General features: G+C 59.5%; 1 protein-coding gene across 1 annotated transcript; it reads left to right on the forward strand.

Annotated features, from left to right (window-relative positions):
- Positions 1-592: 592 nt before the first annotated feature.
- NPR2 (natriuretic peptide receptor 2) lies at positions 593-11,532 on the forward strand. Its single transcript, XM_062513012.1, has 22 exons — positions 593-1,319; positions 6,162-6,361; positions 6,446-6,559; positions 6,832-6,967; positions 7,059-7,153; positions 7,241-7,373; positions 7,490-7,574; positions 7,661-7,781; positions 8,280-8,354; positions 8,516-8,593; positions 8,732-8,836; positions 9,073-9,144; positions 9,227-9,386; positions 9,460-9,615; positions 9,695-9,863; positions 9,980-10,126; positions 10,297-10,420; positions 10,550-10,618; positions 10,708-10,882; positions 10,970-11,068; positions 11,167-11,258; positions 11,427-11,532. The coding sequence occupies exons 1-22, from the start codon at positions 593-595 to the stop codon at positions 11,478-11,480; spliced, it is 3,186 nt and encodes a 1,061-aa protein (XP_062368996.1). The 3' UTR covers positions 11,481-11,532.
- Positions 11,533-14,197: the final 2,665 nt, after the last annotated feature.

Below are 14,197 nucleotides of genomic sequence, written 5' to 3' on the forward strand. Positions count from 1 at the left end.
GGCTCTGGGGACTTCCCTCCCTTAATCCCCCGATGGGGCCCCCCGAACCCGTCCCCAACCCCTCCACCCAGAAGCAGAGCACCCTAGTCCCCTGCCCCAAACGGATGCCTTCTTCGATTCTCCATCACTGCACCTCATCAGAACCAAAGGACACCTCACTCGGTCCCTCACTCACTGGGGACACCCCGAACGCGGATGCCCCTTCCTACCTCCCCTCCCGGACACCCTAAAACACAGGCACCCCCTCCTCAGTCCCTGCAGCCGGACCTGGGGACCGCGCTCTCTAATCCCCCGCTGGGGATCCCATAGCACTTCGCCAGCCTGGAAGCCAGAGACGCCCAACAACTCGCCATCCCCCCACCACCCCAACCAGCGCCCCTCTCCCCGCTAGCCCCACCCCTGCCCCCCCTCTCCGGGGACACCGCCCCCCGCCCCGCCGCGGTGCCGCCCATCCCCGTGCCCGGCCGGTCGGGCGGGGACCGGCGGCACCGCCCCCCCGGGGGAGGGCGATCGGTGGCGGTCGGCGGGCGGGGGCGCGGCGGGGGCGCCGGAGCGGCGGGCGGCGGCCGGGGCGGAGGAGCCAGCGCGGCCCATGGCTCCGCCGCTGCCGCTGCCGCTGCTGGCGCTGCTGCTGCTGCTGCCGGTACCGACGGGCGCGGGGCGGCGGGCGGCGACCCCCGACGGGGCGCCCGCCAACTTGACGGTGGCGGTGGTGCTGCCGGAGCGCAACGTGAGCTACGCGTGGGCTTGGCCGCGCGTGGGTCCGGCTCTCAGCCTGGCGCTGGAAGCGCTGGAGCGGGGCGAGCCGCCGCTGCTGCCGCGGCCCTTCTCGGTGCGCGTCGAGTTCATGAGCTCGGAGCTGGAGGGCGCCTGCTCCGAGTACGTGGCACCGCTCAACGCCGTGGACCTGAAGCTCTACCACGACCCCGACGTGCTGTTCGGGCCGGGCTGCGTGTACCCCGCCGCGTCCGTGGGGCGCTTCGCCTCTCACTGGCGGCTGCCCCTCATCACCGGCGGGGCGGTGGCAGCGGGTTTCAGCCGCAAACGGGAGCACTACAGCACGACGGTGCGCACCGGGCCCTCGGCACCCAAACTGGGCGCCTTCGTCTCCCACCTCCACGCGCACTTCAACTGGAGCGCCCGCGCCGTGCTCCTCTACGTGGACCGCAAGACCGACGACCGACCCTACTACTTCACCGTCGAGGGCATCTACCAGGAGCTGCAGGATGGCAACAACCTCACCGTCACCGTCCACATCTACTCCCCCGAGGAGGGCGGCCCTGACACTGCCGTCCACTTCATCAAAGCCAACGGGCGCGGTTCGTGGGGTTGCGCGGCGTGGGGTGCGGGGGTGACACGATGACCACGGGCGGGATCGGGCTGAGTGCCCGGGGAGCGGGGGTGGCGGTGTGGGAGTGGGAGGAGGAAGGGAGAGCAGAGGGGGCTCCCCTCGGGAGATCTGCGCAGGGCTCCGCGGGGAGGGAGGCAAAATCCTCCGCGGGGCACAGCGAGGGGCTGAGGGTCTGATGGGGGACACTGGACCCGTCTGGGGAACAGGAGAGGGAAGAATGGGGTACAGCAAGGGGGTTGGGGTACTGTGGACAACACAAAGGGTACAGCAAGGGGTTAAGGGAGCAGCAGGACCCATCTGGGCCACATGGAGGGGTTGGGGACACAGTAGGACCGCTGCAGGACACAGCAAAGGACTGGGAACATGGTGGGAGGCATGTGTGGCACAAAAAGTGACCGGGGTGACAGTGGGACCTGTTTGGGGCACACCAAGGGATTAGGGGGCAATGGAGAGATCAGCATAGGACACAGCAAGTGTCAGAGGTGGCAGTGAGATACATTAGGGATGCAGCAAGGGGATGGGAACACAGTATGATCATGTAGGGTGCAGCAACAGTTCAAGGAGATAGTGGCTCCTTTGTGGGGCACCATGAGGGGTCTGAGAACACAGTGGGACTTGTTGAGAGCAAAATGGTGCCCATGTGAGGCACAGCAATGGACCAAGGGTTTGGTGGGACTCGTGTGGGGTGCAGGAGGAAGTGGGCAGAGTGACATCTGTGTGATGGGGCATGGCAAGGGGCCAAAGAAAGAGTAGGACCCCTGTGAAGCACAAGGAGGGGCTGGAGGCACAGTGGGACCCATGTAGGGCATGAGGATGGGGTGAGGGTACAGTGGGACCCGTGTGAGGCACAGGGAGGGGTAGGCAAAGTGGGTTCTGTGGGGGGTGCAGGGAGGATTGAGTACATTTTGTCACAGTAGGGCTGGAGGAGCAGCAGGACCTGCACAGGAGGTGAGTTCACACAGGCCAAAGCAGGACCTGAGCCCCTCCCTGGGCCAAACCCTGTGCCAGTGGAGGGGCCAGGATGCAGCAGGAGGGGGGGGGGGGTGGGGGCACAGTGTCTCCCTTGCAGGCCCCTAGCCTGGTCAACCTTTGCCAGCAAGAGCTGGGGCAGACCCCCAGTGTGGTGGAACACACGCTGTGATGGGCACCCTGTGGGACCATTTCACCCTCTGTGTTAGCAGGATCAGGGTGACCCAGGCATGTCCTTGGAGGCTGAATGTGATGGAATGGATGTGGCTCTCTGAAGGACAACATCAGCTGTGGTTACATACCTAGAGAACTATGGTGCCAACATACCTACGTGGCTGCGCTGTGCTCAGGCAGAGCCCCCCAGACTGGCATCTGGTCACCCCGGGCTGTGCCTGTCCCTGCTGCACTCCCAGGATGGGGCTGCAATAGCCCCACCCTGCTGATGCAGGGATAAATCAATTTGGTGCCTTGTGAGTGCCCCAGGAGAACAGCTATATTGGGAGCGGGAGGAAATGGAGGGGCTTACAGAGACAGCTGGAGAGCAAAGGCAGCTTGATGCTCTTTCATTATTGATGAGCAGGGTGTATCAGTCCTGGAGTCAGCCAGTCTGCAATGCTTCTTAATGGATTCTGAGATGCTGTGTCATTAGGAAGGACATCTAGCCAGGATAAGTGGAGCCAGATGGGCCAGCAGGACTTGTGTCCAAGGCTGGGCAGGGCCAGGCTGCAGGGGGGAGGTGCTTTGGGGTGCTGGACTGGGCTCCTGTCAGGACTGAGGCCAGTGAGGCTGAGTCCATGGAGTGAGCATCCCAAGGCTGCCCCACTGGGATGGGAGCTCTTGCTCTTGCAAATCACCAGCCATGGGGTTTGGAGCTTCTTATGGGATGAGGGCAAAGGACACCGCAGAGAGAAACGCTCAAATCAGTGATTCCCCTCAACATTTCTGTCTTGGTGCCATAAATCACCCCAGTGGGAATCAATCCCTCCTGGTGTAGGCAGTGGGTCGTGGTTGCTGGGGGAGAAAGCCAGGCATGGGCAGAGACCTGAGGGCTTTCTAAGCTGGGGTTACAGTATCACAGAACCATGGAAAGGCTTGTGTTGAAAGGGTCCTTAAAGATCACTTAATTCCATTCCCTCTGCCATCGGCAGGGACGTTGAGAGGGTCTGGGCCTCCCTCTCTCTCTCTCTGTGGTCTCTCTGGCCACAGCTCAGAAATGGTGCCAGGGTGTGGGTCTGAGTGGAGCTGAGTGCTCAGCCCCACAGAGGTGGGTGTTCAGGGCTGCAGAGCTGGTAATAGGTCCTTTCCTAGCCCAGGTGTGCAGGGCAGGAAGTGGAGATTCACAAGGCTGTGCCAGGGCTTGGGGGCCCTGCATGGAATGGTATGGAGATGGAAGCTGGGTCTTCAGCTGCATCCGTGTCCATGACCTGCAATAACAGCATGTGTCCTCCCTCTTGGCATCACCTTCCTTCTCCCAAGTCATGGGCAAGAGTTTGGTAAATATTTCCTAGAGAAAGCTGCTTCCCTGTCCCTTCGTGCAACCCTAGCACTGCTGGTTCTTGTCATTCACAGGTCTACTGAACTGGCACGAGGGGGGATGGGATTGCCCTCTCACCGGTGCCTGGGTGATGTGCAGGGGCCCACGTCTCTCCTGTCATTTGCAAAAGCACTGATATAATTAGAGCAGTTTGCCGGAGCATCTGCCTGCAAAAAGCCCAGGTGCCCTGCCTGGGGAGATGGTTGGGTGGTGCTGCTGGAGGGGAGTGAATTTGGTCCTCACCCTTGCACTCTCCTTGGGCCAGGGCAATGGTCTCTGTACTGCAGTGCCCTGTGCTGGTGGGACTGCTAGAAACTGGGATTTTCTGCCTGAACCTGGGATTTGCCTTCATTTCAGGGTTATCTTCCACCATGCAGAGGTCAAACAGTATTCTGCCACCTCATCTGCTTGCTCGTGGTCCTGCCCCTTCCCTGGAACCAGGCAGTCTGCCACCTACACCAGAGACACCCCCAAAATAAATGTCAGGGGTCTGGATGCACTCCAGCCTTGCAGAGCTTCATTCCCCTTGTCCTGGGTGATGCTGAGGCTGCCTTTAGCCATTTGCTGGCCCCTGGAGTGTGCATGAGCCCCCTAAGGTGCTGCTGGCTGCGCAGGAAGCTGCCAGCTGGAGGCAGCTGCCTGCCTCAGGGAGAGTCCCAAGCATTGACCCTTCCTTCTGCACAGCTCATGCAACCTGTCCCCAGGGAGCTGTCTAGGCGCCATCCATCCCCTTGCTTGGTGGCCTTTGACCAGTCAGGCTTTTGCTGCTGCCGCAGGGGCTGGCTGCCTGCAGTGTCCCACCATCTGCCCTCAGCTGTTGTGGCTCCCCAGCCCCTGTGGCTCTTTTTCTTGGTGCCTGCAGTGCGATGGGGAGGGTCACATTTCATCTGTGTCCTTGGGGGGAACCCTCAGGCTCTGTATGTTGGGAAGGTGCTGAGCTGTCCGTCCTGGATGAGAAATTTCAGGACATTTCTTCATGCAGAACGAGCAAAGTGGGGTAGCCAAGAGTGTTTGTTTTAAGTACTGCAGCATTCAGAGGGAACCATTCCAAACCCTGAAACAGGCTTTTTGCTCACACAGCCCACGGTGCTGCGATTTCCCTCTCGCCCATGCCCAGGAGCAGCTCCCCACATGGCTGTAGACTCCCTGTGCCCAAAGTGGCTGTGCTGGGTCTCCCACCTGTAGACTTCCTCACTGCCCCCGTGGCTGGCCCTGCCAGCCCTGCTGCCTACATGGCTAGGTGCTTTTGTGGCTGGGTGCCTTCTAGCAGCAGAGACCCCTTCTCGGAGTGTGGCACGTCCTTGCTGTCCCCAGCCCTTCCACTCCCCGGGTCCAGCCGGGGCGCTGGGCCCCATGCAGAAGAGCTGTATGTCGGGGCCAGCGCCCAAGCGTGACATTCCTCCAGCACCCGCTGCCGCCGCCTCCTCCGTTGCTCAATCCCGGGTTCCCAGCCAGACTGGCTGGAGCGGGGGCCCTGGTTTTCCGGGGGGAGGGAGGAGGCAGTGTCAGGATCCTCAGCAAGGGCACGGAGGGCCCCTGCTCGGGGGGGTTCGGACACTTTCAGGCGCCCATCCCCACAGCCTGTGATGCCCTGTGCCAGCCGTATGCCGGCCCTACACAGCATTTGGGTGGGCATCTCATGGGGGCTGCAGGACCTCGAGCAGAGGGTGGGAGCAGGCAGGACGGCCCGACGGGGCCCGGACACCCCCTTGCCGTGTGGGTCACACCGGCGAGATGCTCTGTTTCCAATTAGCGGCCGCCGAAGGTGCTGGAATCTGGGAACCTGCGCATTCCTGCCGCACGGACAGCCGGCCGCGAACCCAAACATGGGTTTGTCCCATTCCACAGCCCGGGTTCCCCAGGGGCCTCCGGCACACGGCTCCAGTGCCTCTCCCAGCCCCCCTGATTCTGTGGCTAGGTCTGGCATGGAGCAGCCAGGAAGCTGGTGCGGGGGGAAACATCCTCTGCCTGGCTTTTGCTGGATCAGGGTGTGTGGGGTCTGTGCCTGGGGCATCCACCTCATGATTCTGAGCAAGTTTTTCCCTGTTCTCCTCTCCCCCTTCAGTCCGAGGTGATTGACGGGGCAAGAACGGGTCTGTATCAGCAAGGGATGTGGGTCTGGCCATGGGTTGCAGGGAGGTGGTGACCTAAGCACTGCCCCATCTCCCTGATCCTTTTACCTCCTCCCTCCTGCAGCCACCGAGTGCTCCTGGGGCTGCTCTGCCCCATCCACCCCATTCCTGGCAATGTGCCTGGAGTGCAGTGGGGTGTCCCTGCCCCACTGAAGTCCTTGCCTCTCTCTGGCAGTGGTGTATCTCTGCGGGCCGCTAGAGATGCTGCGGCAGATCATGCAGCTGGCACAACAGGAGAACCTCACCAATGGCGACTATGTCTTCTTCTACCTGGACGTCTTTGGGGAGAGCCTGCGGGGCGATTCTGCCCGTGACCCCTTCAAGCCCTGGCAAGAGAGTCCAGGCCAGGACTCAGGGTTGCGTGAGGCTTTCCAGGTGAGATGCACCCACCTGCCTGGGGACAGAAACCTCCCTAGCCTGACCGCAGTGTGTGAACGAGGGTGCTGTGCTTGGTTGCAGATGGTGCTGGTGATTACCTACTATGAGCCCCAAAACCCGGAGTACCAGCATTTCCAAACCCAGCTTATCCGGCGAGCTAAGCAGAAATTTGGGGTGCAGCTCAACTACTCCCTGGTGAGTGAGTCCCCCTGTATGCTGGGGTAGTGGGGTCCCTTCATATGGGTCTGAGGCATCTCACCAGGATGCAGAGGGTGGGACATAGCCACAGACAGTGCCAGAGGGGTCATCCCCGGTGGGAACAGCCACAGGCACTGTCATGCCTGCAGGATGCATGTTGGCCCCAGAGTGGTTATGGGATTGTGGGTGGGTGTGTGGTCCTGGTGTGAAAGTTCTGGGATGCTCCTCTGTGTGTGTGGCTGTGGGTGTGCTCAGATTCCTCCTGGCAGATGAACCTGGTGGCGGGGTGTTTCTATGATGGGATGCTGCTGTACGCCATGGTGCTGAATGAGACTCTACGTGAGGGCGGCTCCAAGAAAAATGCCACCCACATCATTGAGAAGATGCGGGACCGCAAGTTCCAGGGTAACGCTGGGATGAGGGCAGCTGGGTTGTGGGTGCCATGGGGGCGGTAAAACTCAGTCCCTGTACCACCCATGTCTTAATTTTCTCACAGGTGTGACAGGGCTTGTGAGCATGGACAGCAACAATGACCGGGACACTGACTTCAACCTATGGGCCATGACTGACCCCAAGACCGGGCAGTATGAGGTGGAGACCATCACCAGGTTCCCCCTGGCTGGGGATGTGGGATAGGATAGTGGGGTCTGGGGGTAGCCTCATCTCTCTCTTCCTCAGGTGGTGGGACACTACTCAGGCGTGGAGAAGCAAATCCACTGGTTGGGACGACCCATTCCCTGGGTGAAGGGGGCTCCCCCCTTGGACAACCCTCCCTGTGTCTTTGATGTGGATGACCCCTCCTGCGATAAAAGTGGGTCTCCTGGGTCCCGACATCCCTTGGACCCCAGCAAGCTTTCATATGGATGCATGTCAGTCTGGCTGTCATAGCCAGCTGGGCCACCCTGACATATGCTCTCCTGCCTGCAGCCCCCCTCTCTATGCTGGCCATTGTGGCTTTGGGCACTGGCCTCACCTTTGTCATGTTTGGCATCTCCAGCTTCCTCATCTTCAGGTCAGTCATGACTGGGGTAACCTCTGTCTGATGCATGGGCAGGCAGGGCAGGGGGGATGGAGGCCTGACCCCTGTGTACCCTGTAGGAAGCTGATGCTGGAGAAGGAGCTTGCCAGCATGCTCTGGAGGATCCGCTGGGATGAGCTGCAGTTTGGAAGTCCTGAGCGGTATCACAAGGCAGCAGGCAGCCGGCTCACCTTGTCCCTGGTGAGAAGAGCCACCCCTGAGGCACCACCCTGCCCCTCTTCTGCCCTCCCTCCCTCCATGACACCCCTCCCTGTTATCTTCCACAAGACCCTCTGTTTCCTACAGAGTCATAGCCCTTCTGTGTCTCTCCTCAACACAGCCCTTCATCCTTACATAGCTCTCCATTCCCTATAGAGACTTATTCCATCCATCCCTGGCATGACTCCATCCCCTGCAGAGCCACTGTAGATCCATCCTCTACACAGCCCTGAGTCCGCTGTATAGTACCATTCTCCATCCCCTACACACACACCCTATCTATGTCCTACACTTGGTGCAGTGCATCATGCCCCATCCCAGAGCCTTCGCCTTTCCTACAGCGTATGCAGAGCTTGTCCTGACTCTTAGAGGCCATCCTGCACCATCTCCTGCACACCTTGGATGTCCCTGCCCTGCTGCATTGGTGCAGGCCATCCCTCCACCCCAAGGTTCCTCTCCCTAATCCCTTCCTTCCTTCAGCGTGGCTCCAGTTATGGCTCCCTGATGACTACCCATGGCAAGTACCAGATCTTCGCCAACACCGGCCACTTCAAGGTCAGTGCAGCAGGCAGGGAGCCGAGTCCTCCCTCTGAAATGCCCCAGCTCTGTTGTGCTCTCCCTTGGCTGCAGGACTTCCTGCAGGATGTTGGCACTTTCCTCCCCTTCTCAAATTAATCCAGTGGACATTGACCTTTTCCCCTTCCCAAACATCCCAGGGCAACGTTGTGGCCATTAAGCACATCAACAAGAAGCGCATCGAGTTGACGCGGCAGGTGCTCTTCGAGCTAAAGCATGTAGGTTTGGGGTCTGGATTAGGGTGGTCAACCTGCTTGCGGTTTCAGGGAATGGTCCTGGGCATGTGGGAGGATAGCAGGAGCAGCAGCTTATGCCCTTTGACCTCAAGACTGTGTTGGGTCCACTTCCACCTGCAGATGCGAGACATCCAGTTCAACCACCTGACCCGCTTCATCGGGGCGTGCATCGACCCCCCCAACATTTGCATCATAACCGAGTACTGCCCACGGGGCAGCTTGCAGGTAGTGGGGTTTGGGGACACTGCGGGTGACACTTGACATTCCTAGTGACCCAGCTGGTCTGGGTGTTGCGGAGAGGGCTGTGGATGCTGGTGGCTACCTGAGCCCTCCCTATAAGGCTCATAGCTGAGCTGTCCAAGCAGGTGTCAGAGGCCAGTGAAGGGGTGGGGGTCACTTGGTGAGGCTGCCGTTACTGTAACCCGGGTCCTTGGTGGGGTCCACTCAATGTGCTACCCCAGGATGTCCTGGAGAATGAGAGCATCAACCTGGACTGGATGTTTCGCTACTCCCTCATCAATGACATCGTCAAGGTACCCAACAGAGGGATGGGTGTGAGGGGATGGAGGGGAGGTGTCTGAGACACAAGAGCTTCACTGTGTCCATCTGTCCCAGGGAATGGCCTTCCTACACAACAGCATCATTGGCCATCATGGCAGCCTCAAGTCATCCAACTGTGTGGTGGACAGCCGCTTTGTGCTAAAGATCACCGACTATGGCCTGGCCAGCTTCCGCTCGCCCAGTGACAATGAGGACACGCATGCACTCTATGCCAGTGAGTGCATACCTGGGAGAACCAGGGAGATGGGGTGGCCTTGTCTCACTGCTCCATTGCTTTGTCTCACCAGAGAAGCTGTGGACAGCCCCAGAGCTGTTGCAGAAGAGGCACCTGCCCACCCCAGGCATGCAGAAAGCTGATGTCTACAGCTTTGGCATCATTGTGCAGGAGGTTGCTTTGCGCAATGGCCCCTTCTACATTGAGGGCATGGACCTGAGCCCTAAAGGTGAGGATGGGGAGCACGTGTGTGGAGGTCCTGTCCTGCTGTGGAGGCCTGATGCTCACTGTTGGTGGCACCCTGGCAGAGATCGTGCAGAAGGTGCGTAACAGCCAGAAGCCCTTTTTCCGCCCCTCCATCGACATCGGGGTGCACAGTGAGGAGCTGGCAGTGCTGATGGAACGCTGCTGGGCGCAGGAGCCAGCTGAGCGCCCTGACTTCAGTCAGATCAAGATCTTCATCCGTAGATTCAACAAGTGGGTGGTTGGCATGTGGGGACATTGGCCCTGGGTGGGAGTGGGGACATCCATGGATGGGGGTGGTGCTTGGGGGCCACCTCTTCCCACAGCGCCAACTGACTGCACCCTGGCAGGGAGGGAAGCACCAGCATCCTGGACAACCTGCTGTCACGCATGGAGCAGTATGCCAACAACTTGGAGAAGCTGGTGGAAGAGAGGACACAGGCCTACCTGGAGGAGAAGCGCAAGGCAGAGAATCTCCTCTACCAGATTCTGCCCCAGTGAGAGGGGGACGCAAGGGAATGTGTGGGTCTGAGGGTTGGCATGGGTTCAGCATGCACTTGCTGCTCTGCAAGCATGGGGTCCCTTACCAGCTTTCCATGCTGGTGTGGAGCAAGGGCTGCAGGGGGAACAGTGGGTTTGGGGTGGAGCTCACCGCTATCCTTGCCAGTTCTGTGGCAGAGCAGCTGAAGCGTGGAGAGACAGTGCGGGCTGAGGCTTTCGACAGTGTCACCATCTACTTCAGTGACATTGTGGGCTTCACTGCCCTCTCAGCAGAGAGCACCCCCATGCAGGTGAGAGCAGAACTTGGGGGGGCAGTATGTCTGTGAGATTGGTGGAGGTCTCACACCCTGGCAGTGCCATCCCTGGGGTTGGAGGGACATGTCCACTCCAAGATGCACACACACCCTTGTTCCATCCAGGTTGTGATGCTGCTGAATGATCTCTATACTTGCTTTGATGCCATTATAGACAATTTTGACGTCTACAAGGTGAGTGGCATGGTGAGAAAGCACAGCCCCCTCAAAAAGTGAGGCAGGCAGCAAGGAGCCCAGGTTGTACCTGCCCCCTGCCCCCACAGGTGGAGACCATTGGGGATGCCTACATGGTGGTCTCGGGGCTGCCGGTGCGTAACGGGAAGCTGCATGCCCGTGAGATTGTCCGCATGGCCCTGGCACTGCTTGAGGCTGTCAAAACCTTCAAGATCCGTCACCGTCCCAATGACCAGCTCCACCTGCGCATTGGCATACACACTGGTGAGTCCCCATGCTAGCCAGCTGGGGGGGTATTTGCCCACACAGCCGCCCACCCTGCAGCATCCCTGAATGCCACTGCACCTGCAGGTCCCGTGTGTGCTGGAGTAGTGGGTCTGAAGATGCCGCGGTACTGCCTCTTTGGGGACACAGTAAACACTGCATCCCGCATGGAATCCAATGGCCAGGGTAAGCCAAGGGGCTGGCAGCTGAGGTACAGAGCCATGGGGTGTGTCCCATTCCTGTGGCACCTAGCCATGTCTTTTTTGCCCCTCTGTGCTACTCAGCCCTGAAGATACATGTGTCATCTGCCACCAAAGAGGTCCTGGATGAGTTTGGCTGCTTTGAGCTGGAGCTGCGTGGGGATGTAGAAATGAAGGTGAGGACACAGTGATGCCGGTGGGGTACCAGCCCTTCCAACCACAGGGGAATGTGAAGGGGAGGTGGGTTGGGCCTGGGACCCCTTGTTGCCCTCGATGCTGGGGATGACACCCAAGAAACAGCTCCAGGGCTGGGCAGGGTCTAACTTGCTCACCTCTGCCTCCAGGGCAAAGGAAAGATGCGGACATATTGGCTGCTGGGTGAGAGGAAAGACCCTTAAGTCATTTGAGCCTAGTGTCTGTGGCAGAGCCCTCCTCTCAATGGGGCCACCAGTGCTTTCCGGTGCCCCAAGATGCACCGGCACCCCCCCATCACTGCATCCACCTGCCTCTGCAGACCCCCTGTTTCAGCAGGGCCTGGGTAAGGTGGGGCAGAGGCCACAGCACCGTCTGCCCCCCTCTATCAGCACCAGCAAAGCCCACCTTCCCCACAGCCTCTGCTGGAGTAGGGTAACCAGCCCTGATCCAGCCTGAGGGACCTTGTATCCCCCCTCACCCTCTGAGGTCTGCCACCCCTGCCCTCTCCCCTGTGGCTCAGCTGGCTCTGAGCTTCTCCGGGGCCTGGCTGCCCCGAAGGGCACTTTGCCGTCTCTTTTCAGTACCTGGCCCCCAGTAGAAGTTGTTGCCCATGTAAAGCCCTCCCTGGGGTGGGGGGAAATGGGGATTCCTGCCAAGACTGACTCCTTGGCCAGGTCAGGCTTCAATGCCGCAACTCCCCCCTCCCCTTCCCCTGTATATAACCCCATCGGGTCATGTAAATACCCATCCCTCCTCCAGGTGTAAATATAGGACTTGCTGCAACTATTTTGTTGAAATACAAACTTCCCCAGATCCATCTGTCCTGTGGCCTCTACCTTGCTCTGCCACAGCGTGCCAAGTGGGGAGGGAGGCTGGGGGGACCCCAGTATGGAACTCAGCCTGGGCTGGTGACAGCTGCCTGAAACATCCCAAGAGATCATATCCCAGCAGCCTGTCTGTGGTACAGGGCTGGGCTGTGGGCATGGGGAGCCAGTGCTGGGCGGTTGCAGGAGAGGCTGTTGAGGGCTTGGGGAGTGCTGGGAAGGCAGGGCTGCCGTGGGTTTGCTTTGGCGTGAGGGCTGCAGTGCGTTCCTCTGAGCTCATGCTCTGGCCGCCCCGCTGCCGCCTCTTACTGGAACACACCTGTGCCTAGGGACTGGAACAAGGACTGCGTGTCACCCACTCTGTGTGCTGGGAGGGGCCATGTCCCAGGGGATGGGGCTGTGCCAGGGGCTTCCCCTCCATGCCTAAGTAGGAAATTTAGGGAACACAGTGTGCTTTGGTGACTTGCAACAGGGCTGAAGGGTTTCCCATTTTGTTTCGTGGTCTTACGGGATTTGAGATTCCAGGAGCACAGTGATCCCTCTCCAAACATCCAGCCTGAGGACAGTCTTGGGGTAGGCAAGGATGCCGGGACCCCCTGAGTCCCCTTTTTTTTATTGCTTGTGGGGCTGGAGCTGGCTGCTCAGGGGGTCATAGGGGTCACAGTGGTTGAAGGGCTCGGGATGCCCTATGTACAGGGTAATGGGAGTGGAGAAGGTTGCATTCCTCTTGAAGGGAATGTTTCTGCTAAAGAGGCTGGTGACACCCTGAAGAGGAAAGAATTGGAGAGGCCTCTGTCAGCAGCTGAGACCCCCAGGGTGCTGGCAGAACAGGGTGGTGGGGCCCTTACCGGCAGTCCATGGGCTTGCTCCAGCCAGAAGCTGGTTGGCTCCTCTGTTAAGTAGTTGTGAGGCTGCAGTGGAAGCAAAATACAAGCCAGAGAGGATTATATACTCGGTAGGACATGGGAGCCTTGCAGCCTCCATGAAGGCTGCTGCAAGCTGGTGGGGGGATGTCTACTGCCTATACCTGGGTGGTGGGCTGGGGTGTGGACTGAAAACCCATGGCATGGTAGTCCTTGTGCGTGGTAGAGATAGATTCCATGCGCCTTGGGCAGGGACGGATCTCTTCCTCCGTCTCCTTACTGCAGTCAGAGCAGACCCCGCATCTCTCAGTTTTGGGATCCCCACCTCCCTAGGTCCCCTTCTCTGCAGCATAGCCCCAAGGGTGGGTCTCATGCGGGAGCAAAGGCTTGCCTGTATTTCTCGTAGAGCATGGATGCCAGTGTGGCCTTTCGCTGCCCTGCAGAGGGGAAGGTGCCATCAGCCCCCAGCTACCTTTTCAGGGTGCACATGGCTTCTTAGGGTCAGCCTCACCTTGCTCAAGCAGCAGGACCCTGAGAGGTGGGCAGCCCTTCAGGGTGGAGCTGTCAGTGAGTGAGGAAAGAAACTGGTGGATCGGCAGACCACGGTATCCATGTTGGGAGTGCTCACTGCCCAAATCCTTCCCTAGCTGAGAGTCCAGGGGGTCCATGACTATCTGGGGATGGACAGTGAGGGCTGTGGAAGGGGGCAGGAGCCCATGCTGCACTTCCCCATGCCCTCTCCTGGTTTTCAGGCTTTCAGTAGCCCTAGAGACATAAGCTATAAAGAGGTGTTATGGTTTTTCTGGCCAGAAACCAGGGAAAGCTAGAGCAAGGACACAGCTTGGGCAGGGCTGACTTGTCCTGCCTGGTGTTGGTCAGTCAGCCTTGTATGGCTGCCCCACGCACCTGCGTGCCCAGACTGTTCCTGGGCAAATGCTCTTACAGCATTTGAACAACCCATGGAGTCCCATGGTTGTGGCACAGCTTAGTCCATCAGGTGCCCCCGAGTTTGGCTTGCCCAAGCAGGCATCCCCACATCACTGTGATGGGCTGTGACACACAGCTCCTACTCCCCACCAGTAAGATTCCAGCTCCCCTCCTGCCTTACTGTTACTCCCTACGTGCCTGCCTGTGCCTTTTGTGCTATTGAGTTTCATCCCTTTTCTATCCTGCTGGGCTCAAGGTCACCCAGGTGGCTAAAGAGATGGGTCTGCACAGGAGCAGGAAGCTTCA

Source organism: Cinclus cinclus, chromosome Z (genome assembly GCF_963662255.1).
Source record: "Cinclus cinclus chromosome Z, bCinCin1.1, whole genome shotgun sequence".
NCBI classification, from domain to species: Eukaryota; Metazoa; Chordata; class Aves; order Passeriformes; family Cinclidae; genus Cinclus; species Cinclus cinclus.